The sequence below is a fragment of the Pan troglodytes genome, chromosome 20 (genome assembly GCF_028858775.2).
Source record: "Pan troglodytes isolate AG18354 chromosome 20, NHGRI_mPanTro3-v2.0_pri, whole genome shotgun sequence".
NCBI classification, from domain to species: domain Eukaryota; kingdom Metazoa; phylum Chordata; class Mammalia; order Primates; family Hominidae; genus Pan; species Pan troglodytes.
In genome coordinates, this window is record NC_072418.2 from 50,659,145 (window position 1) to 50,678,975 (window position 19,831).

A 19,831-nucleotide genomic window follows, 5' to 3' on the forward strand; every position below is an offset into this window, starting at 1 on the left:
TCTACTCAAAAAAAAAAAAAAATTAGCCAGGTGTGGTGACACGCGCCTGCAGTCCCAGCTACTAGGGAGGCTGAGGTGGGAGGATCACCTGAGCTCCGGGAAGCGGAGGTTGCAGGGAGGCGTGATCCCGCCATTGTGCTCGAGCAAAGGAAAAGGGGGATGATTGCCCCCTGTAGCCAGATGGCTTGAGGGGCTGGGGCCAGAGCGAGGGGGGTAATTCTGGGCACTGGAGAGCCAGAGCAGTAGTGCCCACTGAGGGCCTTGGCTATTTTGCCCAGACAGGATTTGGGCAGCCAACAACGTGAACATCTTTACAGTCCAATATGCAAGAGAATGGATGCTACTGAGAATGGCTGGAGGGTGGGGGTCTGACTTCTGCCCCTTGCGCCCCTGTCTCTCCACTCCCACTCCAGGCTACGACTTCCCGGCCGTGCTGCGCTGGTTCGCGGAGCGCGTGGACCTCATCATCCTGCTCTTTGATGCGCACAAGCTGGAGATCTCGGACGAGTTCTCGGAGGCCATCGGCGCGTTGCGGGGCCATGAGGACAAGATCCGCTTGGTGCTCAACAAGGCCGACATGGTGGAGACGCAGCAGCTGATGCGCGTCTACGGCGCGCTCATGTGGGCGCTGGGCAAGGTGGTGGGCACGCCCGAGGTGCTGCGCGTCTACATCGGCTCCTTCTGGTCCCAGCCCCTCCTCGTGCCCGACAACCGGCGCCTCTTCGAGCTGGAGGAGCAGGACCTCTTCCGCGACATCCAGGGCCTGCCCCGGCACGCAGCCTTGCGCAAGCTCAACGACCTGGTGAAGAGGGCCCGGCTGGTGCGAGTGAGTAGTCCTGAGGGCTGGGCGCGCATTCTTGGAGGAGGTTTCCTCGGTCCTCTCTACCAGTGCTGTGAGTCCCTGACTTATCAGGGCCCAGGTTAGTTAGTTCTCTTGAAGTTGGGTCATTCTGGCACAGAGTGAAGCCGGGAGGAAGAACTGTATGGAGAGACTCATTCCTCTGCCTTTGGATTTCTGTGTCAACTCCGTGTCACCCTGGCTTCTCTGTCCTGGTATTTCTATTTCTTCTTCCTCTTCCTCCTCCTCCTCCTTCTCCTCCTCCTCTTCTTCTTCCTCTTTTTCTTCTTCTCTCTTTCCTCCTCCTCTTCTTCCACCTCCTCCTCCTTCTCTTTCTTCCTCCCCTTCCTCCTTCCTTCCTTCCTCTGTTCCTCTCTCCCTTCCTCCCTCCTCCCTTCCTCCTTCCTTACATCCTCTTTCGTTCCCTCTTCTTCCTTCTTTTTTAAGAGATGGAGTCTCGCTCTCTTGCCCTGGCTGGAATGCAATGATGCAATCACAGCTCACCACAGCCTTGAACTCCTGGGCTCAAGTGATCCTTCCTCCTTAGCCTGCCCCAAGTAGCTGAGACCACAGGCGCGTGTCACCACGCCCAGCTAATTTTTTATTTTTTGTAGAGTCGACGTCTTACTGTGTTGCCCAGGCTGGTCTTGAACTCCCGCCCTCAAGTGATCCTCCCCTTTTGGCCTCCCAAAGTGCTGGGATTGCAGGCATGAGTATGTTGAATTTTTGAACTTCCTATAAAATATAGACAAATACTCATTATTCTACCCTCTTTATTTTTTGATAATTTATAAGATTGTGGTTCAAAGGTTTCCAAGTTCATTGGTTTATTCCACAAATATTTCTTTTTCTTTTTTTGAGACGGAGTTTTGCTCTTATTGCCCAGGCTGGAGTGCAATGGCGCGATCTCGGCTCACCACAACCTCTGCCTCCTGAATTCAAGCGATTCTCCTGCATCAGCCTCCCGAGTAGCTGGGATTACAGGCATTCGCCACCATGCCTGGCTAATTGTGTATTTTTAGTAGAGTATTTTTAGTTGGTCAAGCTGGTCTTGAACTCTCAACCTCAGGTGATCCGCCCTCCTTGGCCTCCCAAAGTGCTGGGATTACAGGCGTGAGCCACTGCGCCAGGCCCACAAGTATTTCTGGAATGCTTTCTGTACACATGGTGCTGGCGCTGGGGATGGAGGGAACAGACAAGGTTCCAGCCCTCCTGGGGCTCATCTTTTTTTAAATTTAATTAATTAATTTATTTATAAGCTAGTCAAATTTAGCAGTGGGGGTGGGGGGTTGCATGGCAACTTTAGTGACACTAATAAGTTCTGATAACCAAGGCCAGGTGCGGTGGCTCACGCCTGTAATCCCAACACTTTTGGAGGATCGCTTGAGCCCAGGCATTGAAGACCAGCTTGGGCAACATAGTGAGACACCATTTCTATTAAAAAAAAAAAAAAAAGTTCTGATAACCCACTACCATTGGACCAGCCCCGGGGCTTATCTTTTGATGGAGGGAGACAGAATAAGTAAACAGACATAAAATAACAATGAAGGCTGGGTGCGGTGGCTCACGCCTGTAATCCCAACACTTTGGGAGGCCGAGGGGGGAGCAGATCACTTGGGGTCAGGAGTTCGAGACCAGCCTGGTCAAGATGGTGAAACTGCGTCTCTACTAAAAATACAAAAATTAGCCAGGTGTGGTGGCGGGCACCTGTAATCCCAGCTACTTGGGAGGCTGAGGCATGAGAATCGCTTGAACCTGGGAGACAGAGGTTGCAGTGAGCTGAGATTGTACCACTGCACTCCAGCCTAGGCGACAGAACGAGACTCTGTCTCAAAAAAAAAAAAAAAAAAAGATGAATTTATTACATCTTAGGCGCTTCACAGCACCCGTTTCCCATGACTCTTGTTTGATTGTGGCCACAGATTGTCCCCTTCCCTCACTCCTTTCCTCTGTCCTCATCTCCCATTCCCTTCCCAGCGTCCCCTGCACTTCACGCTGGCGGCCTCAGTCCTGTGCACTTGCTGCTCCCTCTTCCTGGAAACCTCTTCTGCCTTCTTCCCCCTCCCACCTGGCCATCCACAAGGCTCACTCCCTCCTCACCCCTTTCAAGACTCTGCTCAAATGCTCCCTTCTCAGGAAGGCTGTCCCTGCCCTCCTTTGAATGAATATAACTTCCCCCCTTTCTTTACCCTAACCCTGTTGTCCTTTCCTTTCCTTTCTTCTCCTCTCCTCTCCTTTCTCTCTTTCTCTGTTTCTCTTTCTCTTTTTCTTTTTCTTTCTTTCTTTCTTTTTTTTTTTTTTGAGACAGGGTCTCCCTCTGTTGCCCAGGCTGGAGTGCAGTGGTGCGATCTCAGCTCACTGCAACCTCTGCCTCCTGGGTTCAAGCGATTCTCCTGCCTCAGTCTCCTGAGTAACTGGGGTTACAGGCGTGTGCCATCACACCTAGCTAATTTTTTGTATTTTTAGTGGAGACGGGGTTTCACCATATTGGTCAGGCTGGTCTCGAACTCCCGACCTCAGCTGATCCGCCCGCCTCGATCTCCCAAAGTGCTGGGATTACAGGCGTAAGCCACCACGCCCAGCCAATCAGGGCTCTTTGAATTCCTTCACTGATTTATCCCCAGCGCCCGGAACAGAATTGGTGCTCTGTAAATATTTATTGAATGAATGACATTGAACAAACAGTTGCATTGAACAAAATCTCCTCTATGCCTGGCCTGGTGTTGGGTGGTGCAGGAGACACAACAGTGACCACGATGGTTCCAGTCCTGTCCTGCTGGGGCTCCCAGTCCTAAATAATGAAGGCAGTTCCAGGGCTCAGTCCTCTCTGGGGTTCCTGGAGAGGAGACAGATCCATCCCCAGGCACCGATGACCCAGTGTGGTCAGAGCTGGGGCGGGGTCGCTGGGGCAGGCAGAGAGGACTTCTTTGGAGGAGAGGGCATCGGAGGGGAAATGTCAGTGTTGAACCCAGTGTAGACAGTGTGCTAACTCAATTAGAGGCTGAGGATGTGGCTGAGATCAGAGGTGGTGTGGGCTGTGTCCGGGAATCTGTGCTTTGTCCCTAGGGCACTGGGGAGCCATGAAAAAGTTCGGAGCAGGGAAAGGAGATAATTAGACTCAAGCTACCTTTTGGAGGGTGGATTCAAGGCAGGAGAGTCTAGGAGCCTGGAGACCAGGCAAAAGGCTTGGAGGTTCCTGGATCAGGACAGGCCTTGGGGAGGGAGAGGAGAAAGGAGAGCGCGGGTTTCAGAGCGATTTTGGATGTCAGATGGAACTTTCTCAGGGGAGGCTGCCAGGGTGGAGGCGGGGCAGGAAGCTGGGCAGGCAGGGAGGCCAAGAAGGTTCTAGGGGGTGGAGGAGCCTGAGGTGTTGGTTTAAGGAGCAGCGAGAGTGGGTGAGTCAGAGCCCCCACCCCCACCCCAGGAATCCTCCTTCGGAGGGAGCGGCCCACTGTGGACCAGGCTGCCACTCCTGGAACCTTTGGAATTCACCTTGCGCTCCTCTGCCCAGGCGGCTCTGCAGTGTCTCTCCCTCTCTTTTTCTGTCTCTATGTCAGTCTCCTTTCTACCTCTCTCTCAGTCTCTTTCTTCTCCATTTCTACTTTTTCTTTTATTCTAACTCCCTTTCCTTTTCTTTCTCGCTCTGCCTCCTCCTGTCTCTCCATCTCTCCCCCGCTCCGCCGCCGCCCTCTCTCTGTCTTCCTTCTGGTCTTGCTTAGACTCCCCCAGGTTCGTTCCCGCGGGTCCCTTGGCGGGAGCTGGAGCACAAGGCCCAGGGACAGAGGGGTGGGTCCGGGCCAGACACCTGGTGCCCCCGCCGGGCTGGGGGCGGCTCCGGAAACCCAGACAAACCCCGGAGTCAGGGACCCAGCCCCGGCCCAGCCCGCCCTCCCACCTTATCTCTTCCTGGCACCTTCCCCTGCTTCCTCTCTGGAAAAGCCATCAGCGCCCTCCCGCCTACCCTCCTTTGGTCCCTATGGAGCCGCCCTTCGGCCCTGCCCCCTGGCTCCATTGGCCCGCTCTCACAGGCCCCGCCCCCAGCCCGGCCACACCCCTGCCCTGATTGGTCCTTCAGACCCTTAGGCACTCCCTCCCCCTCTTCCTGCAGGTTCATCCATGGCTCCCCAGTGCCGTTCAGGACACAGGAGCATGGGATTCAGGGTCCGCTGTGACCAAGGCTCACTGCCCCTCCTTTGCCCCGTGTCGCACCCCCACCCCTGCTCCTCACATATGAGTCCGCCACACTTGGTCGTCACCAACAATAGCCATACTGTTAACCTCCCCTCATGCTCTCCTCCAAAGATACCAGGCCTTCCTGGACTCTCTGGGAGGAGGCATTCACCCTCCTCCCAGTGCCTCAGTTTCCCATCTGTACGATGGAGGGTGTGGACGAATCCTCTGGCTCTAAGTCCTTTGGCTGAAGTGATAGCTGTTAGAAGGGGCGATTTTATGATGCTGTGATATGTAAGGCCAAGACCTTGGGAGGGTCTGATTCTAAAGACGCCAAGATGCCCTGAACCTTCAGACCACATTCTCTGCAGTGGCCCAGTGACATTCATTCAGCAGTTGCCGATCGCATGTGGCACTCTTCTAGGCTCTGGGGATACAGCAGGGAACAAAGATAAATTCCTTTTCTCATAGAATTACTTTTTAGTGGGGAAGCAAACATTAAACAAATCAATGGTTATGAAGAAAAATGAAGCGGAGGAAAGAGGGGCTGGCGAGGGACTATTTTAGAGCGCTCTGAAGGAGAGGAAGGGGTAAGAGGAAGGGGTGAGCCAAGTGGCGATCGGGTGGAAGAGCAGTCCATGCAGTGAGAACAGCATGTGCAAAGGCCCTGGGGCAGCCATGTACTTGATGTGTTTGAACTGAGAGCCTAACGGGGCTGGAGACAGGGTGGTGGTGGAAGGTGGAAGAGATGAAGGTTTAGAACCAGTCAGGGACCACCAACGTTCTCAGCAGTCTAAATTTGTGATTCTTTAAAAAAAATATATATACATATATATATATAATTTTTTTTTTTTAGATGGAGTCTCTCTCTATCACCCAGGCTGGAGAGCAGTGGCATGATCTCGGCTCACTGCAACCTCTGCCTCCCAGGTTAAAGTGATTCTTGTGCCTCAGCTTTCCGAGTAGCTGGGACTACAGGCAGGTGCCACCACACCTGGCTAATTTTTGTATTTTTAGTAGAGATGGGGTCTCACCATGTTGGCCAGGCTGGTCTCGAACTCCTGACCTCAGGTGATCCGCTGGCCTCGGCCTCCCGAAGTGTTGGGATTACAGGCATGAGCCACTGTGCCTGGCCTAAAAGAATTTTTTAACTAGTCTTTTTTATTGAACATTTAAGACCATCTCATGGAAAGGCATTCATACTTTATCAGACATGATTCTCCCACACCTCACCCCACCAGCTCCCAGGGCCTCTTTTCTAGAGGCAACCCCCATAAGTAGTTTCTTGTGTGTCTTTCCAGATATACTGCATTTTTTTTTTTTTTTTTTGAGACGGAGTCTCGCTCTGTCACCTAGGCTGGAGTGCAGTGGCGTGATCTCGGCTCACTGCAAGCTCCGCCTCCCGGGTTCACGCCATTCTCCTGCCTCAGCCTCCCGAGTAGCTGGGACTACAGGTGCCTGCCACCACGCCTGGCTAATTTTTTGTATTTTTAGTAGAGGCGGGGTTTCACTGTGTTAGTTAGCCAGGATGGTCTCGATCTCCTGACCTCATGATCCGCCCGCCTCTGCCTCCCAAAGTGCTGGGATTACAGGCGTGATATACTGTAATCACGCCCGGCCAATATACTGCATTTTGTAAAAGCATTTATTATTATTTTTTTTGAGACTGAGTCTCATTCTGTCACCCAGGCTGGTGCAATGGCACGGTCTCAGCTCACTGCAACCTCCACCTCCCAGGTTCAAGTGATTCTCCTGCCTCAGCTTCCCATGTAGCTTGGATTATAGGTGGGCACCATCAGCCCGGCTAATTTTTGTATTTTTAGTAGAGATAGCATTTCACCATGTTGTCCAGGCTGGTCTCTAACTCCTGACCTCAGGTGATCGACCCGCTTCAGCCTCCCAAAGTGCTGGGATTACAGGCGTGAGCCACCGCGCCTGGCCTATTTATTCATTTTTTTAGAGACAAAGGCTCGCTGTGTCGCCCAGACTGGAGTGCAGTGGCGACATCATAGCTCACTTCAGTCTCAAACCTCTGGGCTCAAGTGATCCTCCCTCCTCAGCCCCGGCAATTCACTGGGACTATAGGCACGCGCCAGTACACCCAACTAGTTTTAAAAGTTTTTTTTAGAGACCAAGTCTTGCTATGTTGCCCAGGCTGGTCTCGAACTTCTGGCCTCAAGTGATCCTCCCCGCCTTGGCTTCCCAAAGTGCTGGGATTATAGGCATGAGCAATATTTAATTTTTGAGCTTCCTATAAAATATAGACATACCAATATTCATTATTCTGCTCTCCTTGTTTATTTTTCGATAATTTATAAGATTGTGGACCAGGTGTGGTGGCTCACACCTGTAATCCCAGCACTTTGGGGGACCAATGCGGGCGGATCATCTGAGATCAGGAGTTCAAGACCAGCCTGACCAACATGGAGAAACCCCATCTCTACTAAAAATATAAAATTAGCTGGGCATGGTGGTGCATGCCTGTGATCCCAGCTACTCAGGAGGCTGAGGCAGGAGAATCGCTTGAACCCAGGAGGCAGAGGTTGCAGTGAGACAAGATCGCACCACTGCACTCCAGCCTGGGCAACAGAGTGAAACCCCATCTCAAAAAAAATAAAAAATAAAAAAATAAAAAAGATTGTGTTTCAAAGGTTCTCAAGTTCATTGGTTTATTCCACAAATATTTCCTGAGTATTTTCTATACAGATTGTACTGGTGCTGGAGATGGAGGGAACAGACAAGTTTCCAGCCCTTCTGGGGCTCCTTTTTTTTTTTTTTTTTTTTTTTGAGACAGTGTCTTGCTCTGTCACCCAGGCTGGAGTGCAGTGGTATGATCATGGCTCACTGTAGCCTCGACCTCCCCGGCTTCAGTGATCCTCCCATCTCAGCCTCTTGAGAAGAGAAGATTAATAAATCAAGTCATTAGGCCAGGCGTGGTGGTTCATGCCTATAATCTCAGCACTTTGGAAGACTGAGGCGGGCGGATCACAAGGTCAAGAGATCGAGACCATCCTGGCCAACATGGTGGAACCCAGTCTCTACTAAAAATACAAAAATTATCATGGTGGCAGGCGCCTGTAGTCCCAGCTACTTGGGAGGCTGAGGCAGGAGAATGGCGTGAACCCAGGAGGTGGAGCTTGCAGTGAGCCGAGATTGAGCCACTGCACTCCAGCCTGGGCGACAGAGTGAGACTCTGTCTCAATAAATAAATAAAGTCATTATTTGCACCACTGCACTCCAGTCTGGGTGACAGAGCAAGACTCTGTCTCAAAAAAAAAAAAAAAAAAAAATCCACTGTCTATTTGGGAGAAAAAAAGAGTGAAGAAAGCAAAAAGCAAATAACGTCTTAGTATTGTTCTTAAAATAATTTTGACCACAGGAACCCCCAAAAGGATCTTGAGGACCCCTGGATTTCCCTGGACCACACTTCGTGAATTGCTGCTGTAGGGCCTTGTCGGCTTCGGTAGAAATTTTGAACTTCAATAAGCAAATAGAGAGTTATGAGCAGCATCCCCTGGGCTCATGTTCCTTCCTGAAAAATGCCCTCTCGGGCCACTGCTGCATGGAGCAAGGGTTATTGGGGCAGGATGGGGAGCTGGGAGACCTGTCGGGCCACCTTGGGTGTCTCCCCAGGCAAGAGAGGATGACGCTCGAATGGACATGGTGGCCACTGAGGTGGAGAGAAATGAGAAGCAGGGGAGAGGCTGGGCGTAGTAGCGGGTGCCTGTAGTCCCAGCTACTCAGGAGGCTGAGGTGAGAGGATGGATTGAGCTGGGAAGGTGGAGGTTGCACTGAGCCGAGATTGTGCCACTGCACTCCAGCCTGGGGGACAGAGCCAGACCCTGTATAAAAAAAGCAAAAAAGAAAAGAAAAGTAGGGGAGAGAGGGAGAGACATAGGAGGAGGCAAAAGGGACTCATTGATAGGTGGGATGTGGCTACTTAACAGGAGGAAGAGTCAAATATCAAATCAATAATGATTTCAAGAGCTGGGTACCGTGGCTCCCGCCTGTAATCCAGCACTTTGGGAGGCGGAGGCAGGCAGATCATTTGAGGTCAGGAGTTTGAGACCAGCCTGGCCAACATGGTGAAAACCCCTCTCTACTAAAAATACAAAAATTAGTGGTGGCGGGCACCTGTAATCCCAGCTACTCGAGAGGTAGAGGCAGGAGGATTGCTTGAACCCAGGAAGTGGAGTTTGCAGTGAGCCAAGATCATGCCATTGCGCTCCACCCTGGGCAACAGAGTGAGACTCCCTTTCAAAAAGAAAAAAAAAGTGATTTCTAGAGCCGGACAGGGTGGCTCCCGCCTGTCATCCCAGCACTTTGGGAGGCCGAGGCGGGTGGATCTCTTGAGGTCAGGGGTTCGAGACCAGTCTGGCCAACATGGTGAAAGCCAGTCTCTACTAAACATACAAAAATTGACCAGGCATGGTGGCACGTGCCTGTAATCCCAGCTACTCGGGAGGCCAAGGCAGGAGGATTGCTTGAACCCGGAGGTGGAGGTTGCAGTGAGACAAGGTTGTGCCACTGTACTCCAGCCTGGGTGACAGAGTGAGTGAGACTCCGTCTCAAAATAAATAAATAAATAAAAATAAAATTTCTAGATTTCTGGCCTCAACTGGGAAGGCAGGGCTGGGGATGCCCTTTTCAGAGATGGGCACAGCTGAGGGTGACACAGCTCTGGGGGCTAGGCTCAAATTCCACTTAGGGCATCCTGGTATGGAGCTATCCAGGAATGTTGACAGGGCAATTAGCTCTGAGTCCTGAGCTGGAGGGAGAGGCTTAGGCTGGTATGCAGATTCGGGAGTGGACCTCTTGGAGGGGTGTTTAAAACTGAGAGGGACTCAGCTCACTTAGTTAGCAGAGAGGAGGAGCCCAGGGTGAGCCCCAGCAGGAGGAGGCCATGGGGCTCACAGTGTGGCACCTCCGCCTGCAGCACCTGTAACTTGTCAGAAATGCAAATTCCCATCTGGGCAGTGGCTCTTGCCTGTAATCCCAGCTACTTGAGAGGCTGAGGCGGGAGGATCCCTTGAGCCCAGGAATTTGAGGCTGCAGTAAGTTATGATCGCACCACTGCACTCCTGGCTGGGTGATAGAGCGAGACCCTGTCTCCAAAAAAAAAAAGAAAAAAAAGCAGGCCAGGCGCGGTGGCTCATGCCTGTAATCCCAGCACTTTGGGAGGCCACGGCGGGTGGATCACCTGAGATTAGGAGTTCAAGACCAGCCTGGCCAACATGGAGAAACCCCGTTTCTATTAAAAATACAAAAAAATTAGCCGGGTGTGGTGGCGCACACCTGTTAATCCCAACTACTTGGGAGGCTGAGGCAGAAGAATTGCTTGAACCCAGGAGTTGGAGGTTGCAGCGAGCTGATTGCACCACTGCACACCAGCCTGGGCAACAGAGCGAGACTCTGTCTCGAAAAAAAAAAAAAGACTGGGCACGGTGGCTCACACCTGTAATCCCAGCACTTCGGGAGGCCAAGGTGGGCAGATCACGAGGTCAGGAGTTTGAGACCAGCCTGACCAGCATGGTGAAACCCCATCTTTACTAAAAATACAAAAATTAGCTGGGCATAGTGGCGCATGCCTGTAATCCCAGCTACTCAGGAGCCTGAGACAGGAGAATTGCTTGAAGCCGGGAGGCGGAGGTTGCAGTGAGCCGAGATTGTGCTACTGCACTCCAGCCTCGGTGACAGAGCGAGACTCCGTCTCAAAGAAAAAAAAAAAAGAGAGAGAGAGAGAAAAAGAAATAAAAGAAATACAAATTCTCATGCCCCAGCCCAGACCAAGTAAATCAGAATCTCTGGGAGTGGGGCCGGCAGCCTGTGTTTTAACAAGCCCCCTGGTGGACCCTGATGCAGGCTGAGGTGCGAACCCTTCCCACAGGCTCACGCTTACATCATCAGCTACCTGAAGAAGGAGATGCCCTCTGTGTTTGGGAAGGAGAACAAGAAGAAGCAGCTGATCCTCAAACTGCCCGTCATCTTTGCGAAGATTCAGCTGGAACATCACATCTCCCCTGGGGACTTTCCTGATTGCCAGAAAATGCAGGTGGGAAGCTGCCCAGGAGGGAGTGTTGGGGGTGGGTGATGGGAAGATTGGTTTCTGGAAGCTCTGAGATGGGACCTCAAAAGCCAGAGGGATGGATGGCAGGTTCTGGAAAGCGCCTCCCTCAAATAGTTCCGTGGGAGCATGGTTTTATGAGTCAGGCTAGGGGAGTGAAGAGAAAACCCAAAATAACAGTGGCTAAATTAAGATAGAGAGTTTTTCTTTCTTTCCTCCATAAAAAGTCCCAGAAAGTGATCCAGGACTGGTTTGGTGCTTTACAGAGCCAGGGATCTAGTCCCCTTCTGTCTTATTTCTCTTCCATGCCTGGCCTCCAGGCCCAAGGAACTTCATGGTACAAAAGGGCTGTGAAGGCTCCAGCCATTGTGTCTGCGTTCCAGCCAGCAAGAAGTTGGGAAGGGGGCCAGGCATGGTGGCTCATGCCTGTAATCCCAGCACTTTGGGAGGCCGAGGCGGGCGGATCACGAGGTCAGCAGATCAAGACCATCCTGGCTAACACGGTGAAACCCCGTCTCTACTAAAAATACAAAAAATTAGCTGGGCGTGGTGGCGGGCGCCTGTAGTCCCAGCTACTCGGGAGGCTGAGGCAGGAGAATGGTGTGAACCCGGGAGGCGGAGCTTGCACTGAGCCAAGATAGCGCCACTTTACTCCGGCCTAGGCAAAAAGAGCGAGACTCTGTCTCAAAAAAAAAAAAAAAAAAAAAAGAAAAGGAAGTTGGGAAGGGGAAGAAAAGAGTAGTCTCTTTAAGAACGCTGTTTATTTTATTTTCATTTATTTATTTATTTGAGATTTAAATATTTATATTTGTAAAATATAAATATTTAAAATATACACAGCTGGGTGCAGTGGCTCATGCCTGTAATCCCAGCACTGTGGGAGGCCGAGGCGGGTGGGTCACCTGGGGTCAGGAGTTCGAGACCAGCCTGGCCAACATGGTGAAACCCCGTCTGTACTAAAAATACAAAAATTAGCTGGGCATGGTGTTGCGTGCCTGTAGTCCCAGCTACTGGGGAGGCTGAGGCAGGAGAATCCCTTGAACCCGGGAGGCAGAGGTTGCAGTGAGCTGAGATCACACCACTGCAATCCAGCCTGTGTGACCGAGTAAGATTCTGTCTCAATAAATAAATAAATAAAATAAAATATATACGTTTAAAAATTTATTTATATATTTTTTAGAGATTTATTTATATATTTTTCAGAGACTCTGTTGTCCAGGCTGGAGTGCAATGGGGTGATCATAGCTCACTGTGTACTTGAACTCCTGGGCTCAAAGGTCCTTCTGCCTAGCCTCTAGAGTAGCTGGGACTACAGGCACATGCCACCATGCCTGGCTAGCTTTTTTTTTTTTTTTTTTTTGAGACAGAGTCTCACTCTGTCACCCAGACCGAACTGCAGAGGCGTGATCTTGGCTCACTGCAACCTCTGCCTCCCGGGTTCAAGCAGTTATCTCACCTCAGCCTCCCAAGTAGCTGGGCCTGCAGGCATGTGCCACCACGTACAGATAATTTTTCATACTTTTAGTAGAGATGGGGTTTTGTCATGTTGGCCAGGCTGGTCTCGAACTCCTGGCCTCAAGTGATCCTCCTGCCTTGGCCTCCCAAAGTGCTGGGATTATAGGCAGGAGCCACCATGCCTGACCAAGAACACTTTCTAGAACAGAGCTGTCCAGCAGTACGTTCTACAATGATGGAAATGTTTCATTCTGCACCGTCCAGTATGGTAGCCACTAGCCACGTTCAAATGGAATGTTAACGTGTATTTCTTTTTTCTTTTTTTTTTGAGATGGAGTCTTGCTCTGTTGCCCAGGCTGGAATGCAGTGGCAAGATCTTGACTCACTACAACCTCTGCCTCCTGGGTTCAAGCAATTATCCTGCCTCAGCCTCCCAAGTAGCTGAGATTACAGGCATCCGCCACCACGCCCAGCTAATTTTGTATTTTTGGTAGAGATGGGGTTTCACCATGTTGTCCAGGCTGGTCTCGAACTCCTGACTTCAGGTGATCCTCCCGCCTTAGCCTCCCAAAGTGCTGGGATTGCAGGCATGAGCCACTGCGCCCGGCCTGTATTTCATTTTAATTAATGTAAATAAGCACATGTGGCTAGTGGCTGCCATACTGGACAGGCTAACAGTAGAAGCTGCACATGCAACCTGTGCTTGCCTCAGTGGACTTGAACTTAGTCATACCCTGGCTGCCAGGGAATCCAGGTTGCAACCTAGGATCCCCAACCCTTCAGAGTCGTCATCAGCTGGCCTCTCTGCCTTGGCTCAGGAAATTCACATAGGGCTGTGAAAGGAATCCATTTTCGCAGAGACTGTCCTGGTGCAGTCTGGGCCACTTAGAGTAGCCCGTGTGAGAAGCAGTGTGACGCCAAGCCCACCCCTACACCCCAAAGTGACTTCTTCGGTGGGGAGGGGGTGGTCCCAGGAACCCCTGATGATCTATCTGATCATCTCAAATCTCACCTCCGAATTTGGCAGCCAGCCACTCAGTCCTTTCTGTGTGGTGTGGTAGCACTGTGACAGGAATTGAGCTTTCTTAACTTTCTTTTTTCTCTCCCCCCTGCACACTTTTTTGTTTTGAGACAGGGTCTTGCTCTGTCACCCAGGCTGGAGTACAGTGTGGTGCTATCTTCGCTCACTGCAACCTCCGTCTCCTGGGGTTCAAGAGATTCTGTCTCAGCCTCCCAAAGTAGTTGGGACTGCAGGTGTGCACCACCACACCTGGCTAATTTTTAATTTTTTTTTTTTTTTTAGAAATAGGGTTTTGAGGCCAGGTGCAGTGGCTCACGCTTGTAATCCCAGCACTTTGGGAGGCCGAGGTGGGCAGATTGCCTGAGTTCAGGAGTTCGAGACCAGCCTGGCCAACATGGCGAAACCCCATCTCTACTAAAAATATGAAAATCAGCTGGGCATGGTGGTAGGTGCCTGTAATCCCAGCTACTTGGGAGTCTGAGCCAGGAGAATCGCTTGAACCCATGAGACGGAGGTTGCAGTGAGCTGAGATCACGCCATTGCACTCCAGCCTGGGTGACAGAGCGAAACTTGTCAAAAAAAAGAAAGAAAGAAAAGAAAAGAAATAGGGTTTTGCCATGTTGTCCAGGCTGGTCTCGCACTCCTGGGCTCAAGTGATTCTCCCACCTCAGCCTCCCAAAGTGCTGGGATTACAAGTGTGAGCCACCCAAGCCTGCTGAGTTTTTTTTTTTTTTTTTTTTTAACTTTCAATGTTGTACGTGCTGGCTGGGCAGCTGGAGTTGGGTAGAGGGCAGTTAGGGTTCTAGGCTGGTGTGGATGCTCTGAGAAAGCTATACTTGATGCGAAAATATTGAAATCCTTCTGTGCTAGCTGGCAAAGGGCCGCTGCTCTCACTCATCAGAGGGGCCTCAGCCTCCCCACCCTCCAGTAATTCTGGGGCACAGGAGAAAGCCTCTGGGACCTTGTTGCCCAAGTATCTTCTCATTGGTGGGTGCCCGAGCAGAACAGGTTGTTCAGATGTTCAAATACTTCTGCATGTGTCAGTAAAGAGCTGCCACTCTGGCTGGGTGCAGTGGCTCACACCTGCAATCCCAGCACTTTAGGAGGTTGTGGTGGGAGGATGGCTTGAGCCCAGGAGTTCGAGACCAGCCTGGGCAACATAGCAAGACTTGGTCTCTACAAAAAATTTTTAAAACTAGTTGGGCGTAGTGGCGCGCGCCTATAGTCCCGGCGAATTGCGGGGGCTGAGGAGGGAGGATCACAAACAAAAATTTAGCTGGGTGGGTGGTGTGTGCCTGTGGTCCCAGCTACTTGGGAGACTGAGGCCAGAGGATCGTTTGAGGCTGGGAGTTGGAAGCTGCAGTGAGCTATGTTGGCACCACTGCACTCTAGCCTAAGTGACAGAGCGAGACCCTGTCAAAAAAAACAAAACAAAACAAAACAAAAATGGCCGGGTGCGGTGGCTCATGCCTGTAATCCCAGCATTGGGAGGCTGAGGCGGGCGAATCATGAGGTCAGGAGTTCGAGACCAGCCTGGCCAACATGGTGAAACGCCGTCTCTATTAAAATTACAAAAATTAGCTGGGCACGGTGGTGCATGCCTGTAATCCCAGCTACTTGGGAGGCTGAGGCAGGAGAATCGCTTGAAACTGGAAGGCGGACGTTGCAGTGAGCCGAGATCGTGCCATTTGCACTCCAGCCTGGGCAACAAGAGCAAGACTCTGTCTCAAAACAAACAACAATAAAAAAACCCACAACAGCTGCCCCCTGAGCTTCTCCAGTGTCCTGATACCACCTTGCAGCCTGAGGGCCTCAGGGATGGCGCCGCTTGAATTCTGGGTGCCCCTGTCCCCCACCACAGGAGCTGCTGATGGCGCACGACTTCACCAAGTTTCACTCGCTGAAGCCGAAGCTGCTGGAGGCACTGGACGAGATGCTGACGCACGACATCGCCAAGCTCATGCCCCTGCTGCGGCAGGAGGAGCTGGAGAGCACCGAGGTGGGCGTGCAGGGGGGCGCTTTTGAGGGCACCCACATGGGCCCGTTTGTGGAGCGGGGACCTGACGAGGCCATGGAGGACGGCGAGGAGGGCTCGGACGACGAGGCCGAGTGGGTGGTGACCAAGGACAAGTCCAAATACGACGAGATCTTCTACAACCTGGCGCCTGCCGACGGCAAGCTGAGCGGCTCCAAGGCCAAGACCTGGATGGTGGGGACCAAGCTCCCCAACTCAGTGCTGGGGCGCATCTGGAAGCTCAGCGACGTGGACCGCGACGGCATGCTGGATGATGAGGAGTTCGCGCTGGCCAGCCACCTCATTGAGGCCAAGCTGGAAGGCCACGGGCTGCCCGCCAACCTGCCCCGTCGCCTGGTGCCACCCTCCAAGCGACGCCACAAGGGCTCCGCCGAGTGAGCCGGGCCCCCCTCCCATGGCCCTGCTGTGGCTCCCCAGCTCCAGTCGGCTGCACGCACACCCCTGCCCCGGCTCACACACGCCCTGCCTGCCCTCCCTGCCCAGCTGTAAGGACCGGGGGTCTCCCTCCTCACTACCGCCAGACACCCCGGTGGAAGCATTTAGAGGGGACCACGGGTGGGACAAGGCTTCTCTGTCCGCCCTTCACACCTCCAGCCTCACGTTCACTTAGGCACATCACACAGACACTGGCACACGCAGGCATCCATCCATCTGTCACTCATTCAAATATTTATTGAGCACCTACTATGTGCCCAGCCCTGTTCTAGGCACTGGGCATTACCATAGAGAACAAAATAGACAAATACATCTGCCCTCATGGAAGGTGACATTCCCAGGAGAGGGCACCTACACAGTCACGCAAACACACACTAATTCCTGGCAGGACCCCAGCCCCTCCCCTGGGTGAGCAGCCCTGTGGTTGAAATGACTAGCAGATAAACAGACCCCCTTCTGCTCCGCTTCCTCCTGCCCAGCCAGGCAACACCCTCAACCGGCTCCATCACATCCTCAGGTCTCGGGACCATGGGGCGCTCGGAGGGGAGACACACCTACTGCTTCCTCAGATGGGCCCCTCCGCAGCCCCTTCCCTTGCTCGGGGAAAGCCCCCAATTCTGCCCACACCCATTTATTTCCTTCCTTCCTTCCTTCCTTCTTTTCTTTCCTTCCTTCCTTCTTTTTTGTTTTTGCCCCCAATTCTGCCCATACCCATTTCTTTCTTTCCTTCTTTCCTTCCTTTTTTTTGGTTTTTGCCCCCAGTTCTGTCCACACCCCTTCCCTTTCCTGTCATGTCCTGTCCTTTCTTTCTTTCTTTTTTGATAGAATCTTGCTCTGTCGCCCAGGCTGGAGTGCAGTGGTGAGATCTCAACTCACTGCAACCTCCACCTCCTGGGTTGAAGTGATTCTCGTGCCTCAGCCTCCTGAGTAGCTGGGACTGCAGGCACGCGCCACCACGCCCAGCTAATTTTTGTATTTGAGTAGAGACGGGGTTTCACCATGTTGGCCAGGCTGGTCTCGAACTCCTCATCTCAGGTGATCTGCCCGCCTCGGCCTCCCAAAGTGCTGGGATTACAGGCATGAGCCACCGTGCCCGGCTTCACACCCATTTCTTTAAAAAGGATCCCGTAGCAGGCAGAAAAGCCCCTTCCATCCTGCTCCTCCGAGACTGTACCCCTTGGAGGTATTTCCGTCCTCCACCCACGTGTCTGTGGCTGGAACTGCCCAGCCTGCTCCTGGCCCCCTGGAAGCCTCTCCACAGCTGGTAATCTGGACTTAAGGATTGCTGGGCCACCGCCTCTCTGCCCACCATCATTCCATATTTAAGTGGAGCCCCTACGTAGAAAGGCCCCGGGGCTTTATTTTAGTCTCCTTTTCAGGGATGTCGTGGGCGGGGGAGGGGGGTTCTTGGTGCTACAGCCCTCTCCCCACCCCTAAAGGGACGCCGACGCTGTTTGCTGCCTTCACCACATATTAGTGCTTGACCCTGGCAGGGGACCCCATGGAAAAGATGGGGAAGAGCAAAATACATGGAGACGACGCACCCTCCAGGATGCTCGCTGGGATTCCCAGGCCCACCACTGTCCCCCACCCCATGGCTGGGAGGGGCCTCTGAACGGAACAGTGTCCCCACAGAGCGAATAAAGCCAAGGCTTCTTCCCATGTGGCAGTCAGGCTGGCTTGGGACAGGGATCGCCCGCCCTCCCCCAGGGAAGGAGGGACCTGGGCAGGATTTGGGGTGGGGGGAGGCCCCCTTCCGTGCTCTCAGGGGCGGGGTGGAGTCCGTGACTCAATGCAGCGAGGCCTGGTGACTCAGGCCTGGGCTGGGGGCCAGAACGGCATATTTTCCGAGGAAAAGTGACTCTGGGGCCCTCCCCCCGGGACATCCCTCCCTCCCACCTCCCGCGGCGGGGGCCTGGGAACCAAGCCCTGGGGCGCGCGCGGGGTGTGTGTGTGTATTCGGGCACGAAGTGCTCTCCCAGCTCCCGCCCTGCCCGGCAACGTGCCCTTGCACAACCTGGGTACATAACTCCCGACGCGTAACACCAGGAACACAGTGGTTTCTGGTTGGGGAAGTGGTGACCTTGCCCACACGGGCTGCCAGGAGTGTGCGCGCGCTCACGCACCGGGGACTCTTGGCCAGAGCTGGGGAGCGCACCGTGCGCGCCGAGTCCCGCGCACTCACATCCAGGCCACACCCACGGCGTCCCGGGACACGGGGGCCGCGCACTTATCCCGCCCACGCGGGCCCAGTTTCGCGGCTCGCGGCGCCCCCTGGCGGACGCTCAGAAAACAGATAGGCTGTGGTCGCCAAAATCCCTGCCCAGGTGATCCGGCGCTCAGGTCTCGGGGCTGCGATCCAGGGCCTGTCACCTTTAGGGCCTGTCACCTTTCCAACGCTCTGCGCAAGGATCCAGTTGAATTTCAATGTGTGACCATGCGTGTGTCGCCTGCCCTCTCTGTGCCTTTTTCCTTTATGAGTCCAGAGTGGCTTTTATGAGGCCTGGATTCCTTTGATTTGATTGTTTTGTTTTTGAGACAGGGTCTTGCTCTGTCACCCAGGCTGGAGTGCAATGGTGCAATCACGGCTCACTGCACCCTCCAACTCCTGGGCTCAAGCGATCCTCCCACCTCAGCCTCCCGAGTACCTGGGACTACAGGCGCACACCATCACGCCTGGCTAATTTTTAAATTTTTGGCAGACACAGGATCTCACTATGTTGCCCAGGCTGGTCTTGAATTCCTGGGCTCAAGCGATCCTCCTGCATCGGCCTCCCAAAGTGCTGGGATTAGAGGCGTGAATCACCACGCCCTGCCATGGATCCCTTTGAATGGCTGCCAGGGCCCAAGAGCCTCTGAGCTTCCTTCCTTATTTGTAAATAGCAAAGATGAGTTGATTCTAAGATGAAGCCTCAGAGGGCAAAGCAGTAACAATAGCTAACACTCAGATGCCAGACGCAGCCTTAAGCGCTTTACATATGTTTAATCTTCTGCATGACTTATGAGGCAGATGTACTGTTATCATCTTTATTTTACAGATGAGGAAACTGAGGCACAGTGAAGTAGCCCGCTCAAGATGAATGATTCTGAGTCTGCACTTCTAGGGTCCTAAAAGTGTATGTTTCTAACATTCCTCTAATGTTCTGTGCTTCCAACTTTGATATTCCGAAAGTTACTTGATTTCTAAGATCCTAGGATTGGAACATTTGAGAGGACAAAACTTCTGAGATTGGAATGTGTGTTGTGCAGAATCTGCCACTGACGGTTCTGACTTTCTAAGAAAACGAGATTAAAAAATAATCAGGCCGAGCATGGTGGCTCACATCTGTAATCCTAGCATTTTCGGAGGCTGAGGAGGGAGAATCACTTGAGCCCAGGGGTTCAAGACCAGCCTGGACAACATAGTGAGACCTTTGTCTCTTAAAAAAAAAAACGCACATCAGTTTGGACCGGGAGTGGTGGTGTGAGCCTGTAATCCCAGCGCTTTGGGAGGCCTAGGAAGGAGGATCACTTGAAACCAGATGTTTGAGACCAGCCTGGGCAACATGGGGAGGCTCCATTTCTACAAAAAATAAAAATAAAAAATTAGCCAGGTGTGGATGCACCCTTCTGTGGTCGCAGCTACTCGGGAGGCTGAGGTAAGAGAATCCCTGAGCTTAGGAGTTGGAGGCTGCAGTGAGCCATTACCCTTCCACCGCACTCCAGCCTGGGGGCAACAAAGTGAGACCTTATCTATTAAAGAAAAAAATCAGTTTGAGCAAAGACCCCAGGCGGCCGGGAAAGGTGTTCGCTTAAGGGCGAAAGCTAAGAACC

At 52.6% G+C, this 19,831-nt stretch overlaps 1 protein-coding gene across 1 annotated transcript in view; it reads left to right on the top strand.

Moving 5' to 3' along the window:
* The window catches only part of EHD2 (EH domain containing 2), a 29,687-nt gene extending 12,007 nt beyond the window's left edge, over positions 1-17,680 (top strand). Inside the window, 3 exon segments of the mRNA NM_001246633.1 lie at positions 414-826; positions 10,896-11,060; positions 15,410-17,680. Of these exon segments, the coding sequence (NP_001233562.1) occupies positions 414-826; positions 10,896-11,060; positions 15,410-15,961 (1,130 nt within the window). The 3' untranslated portion in view covers positions 15,962-17,680.
* The last annotated feature ends 2,151 nt before the right edge of the window (positions 17,681-19,831 follow it).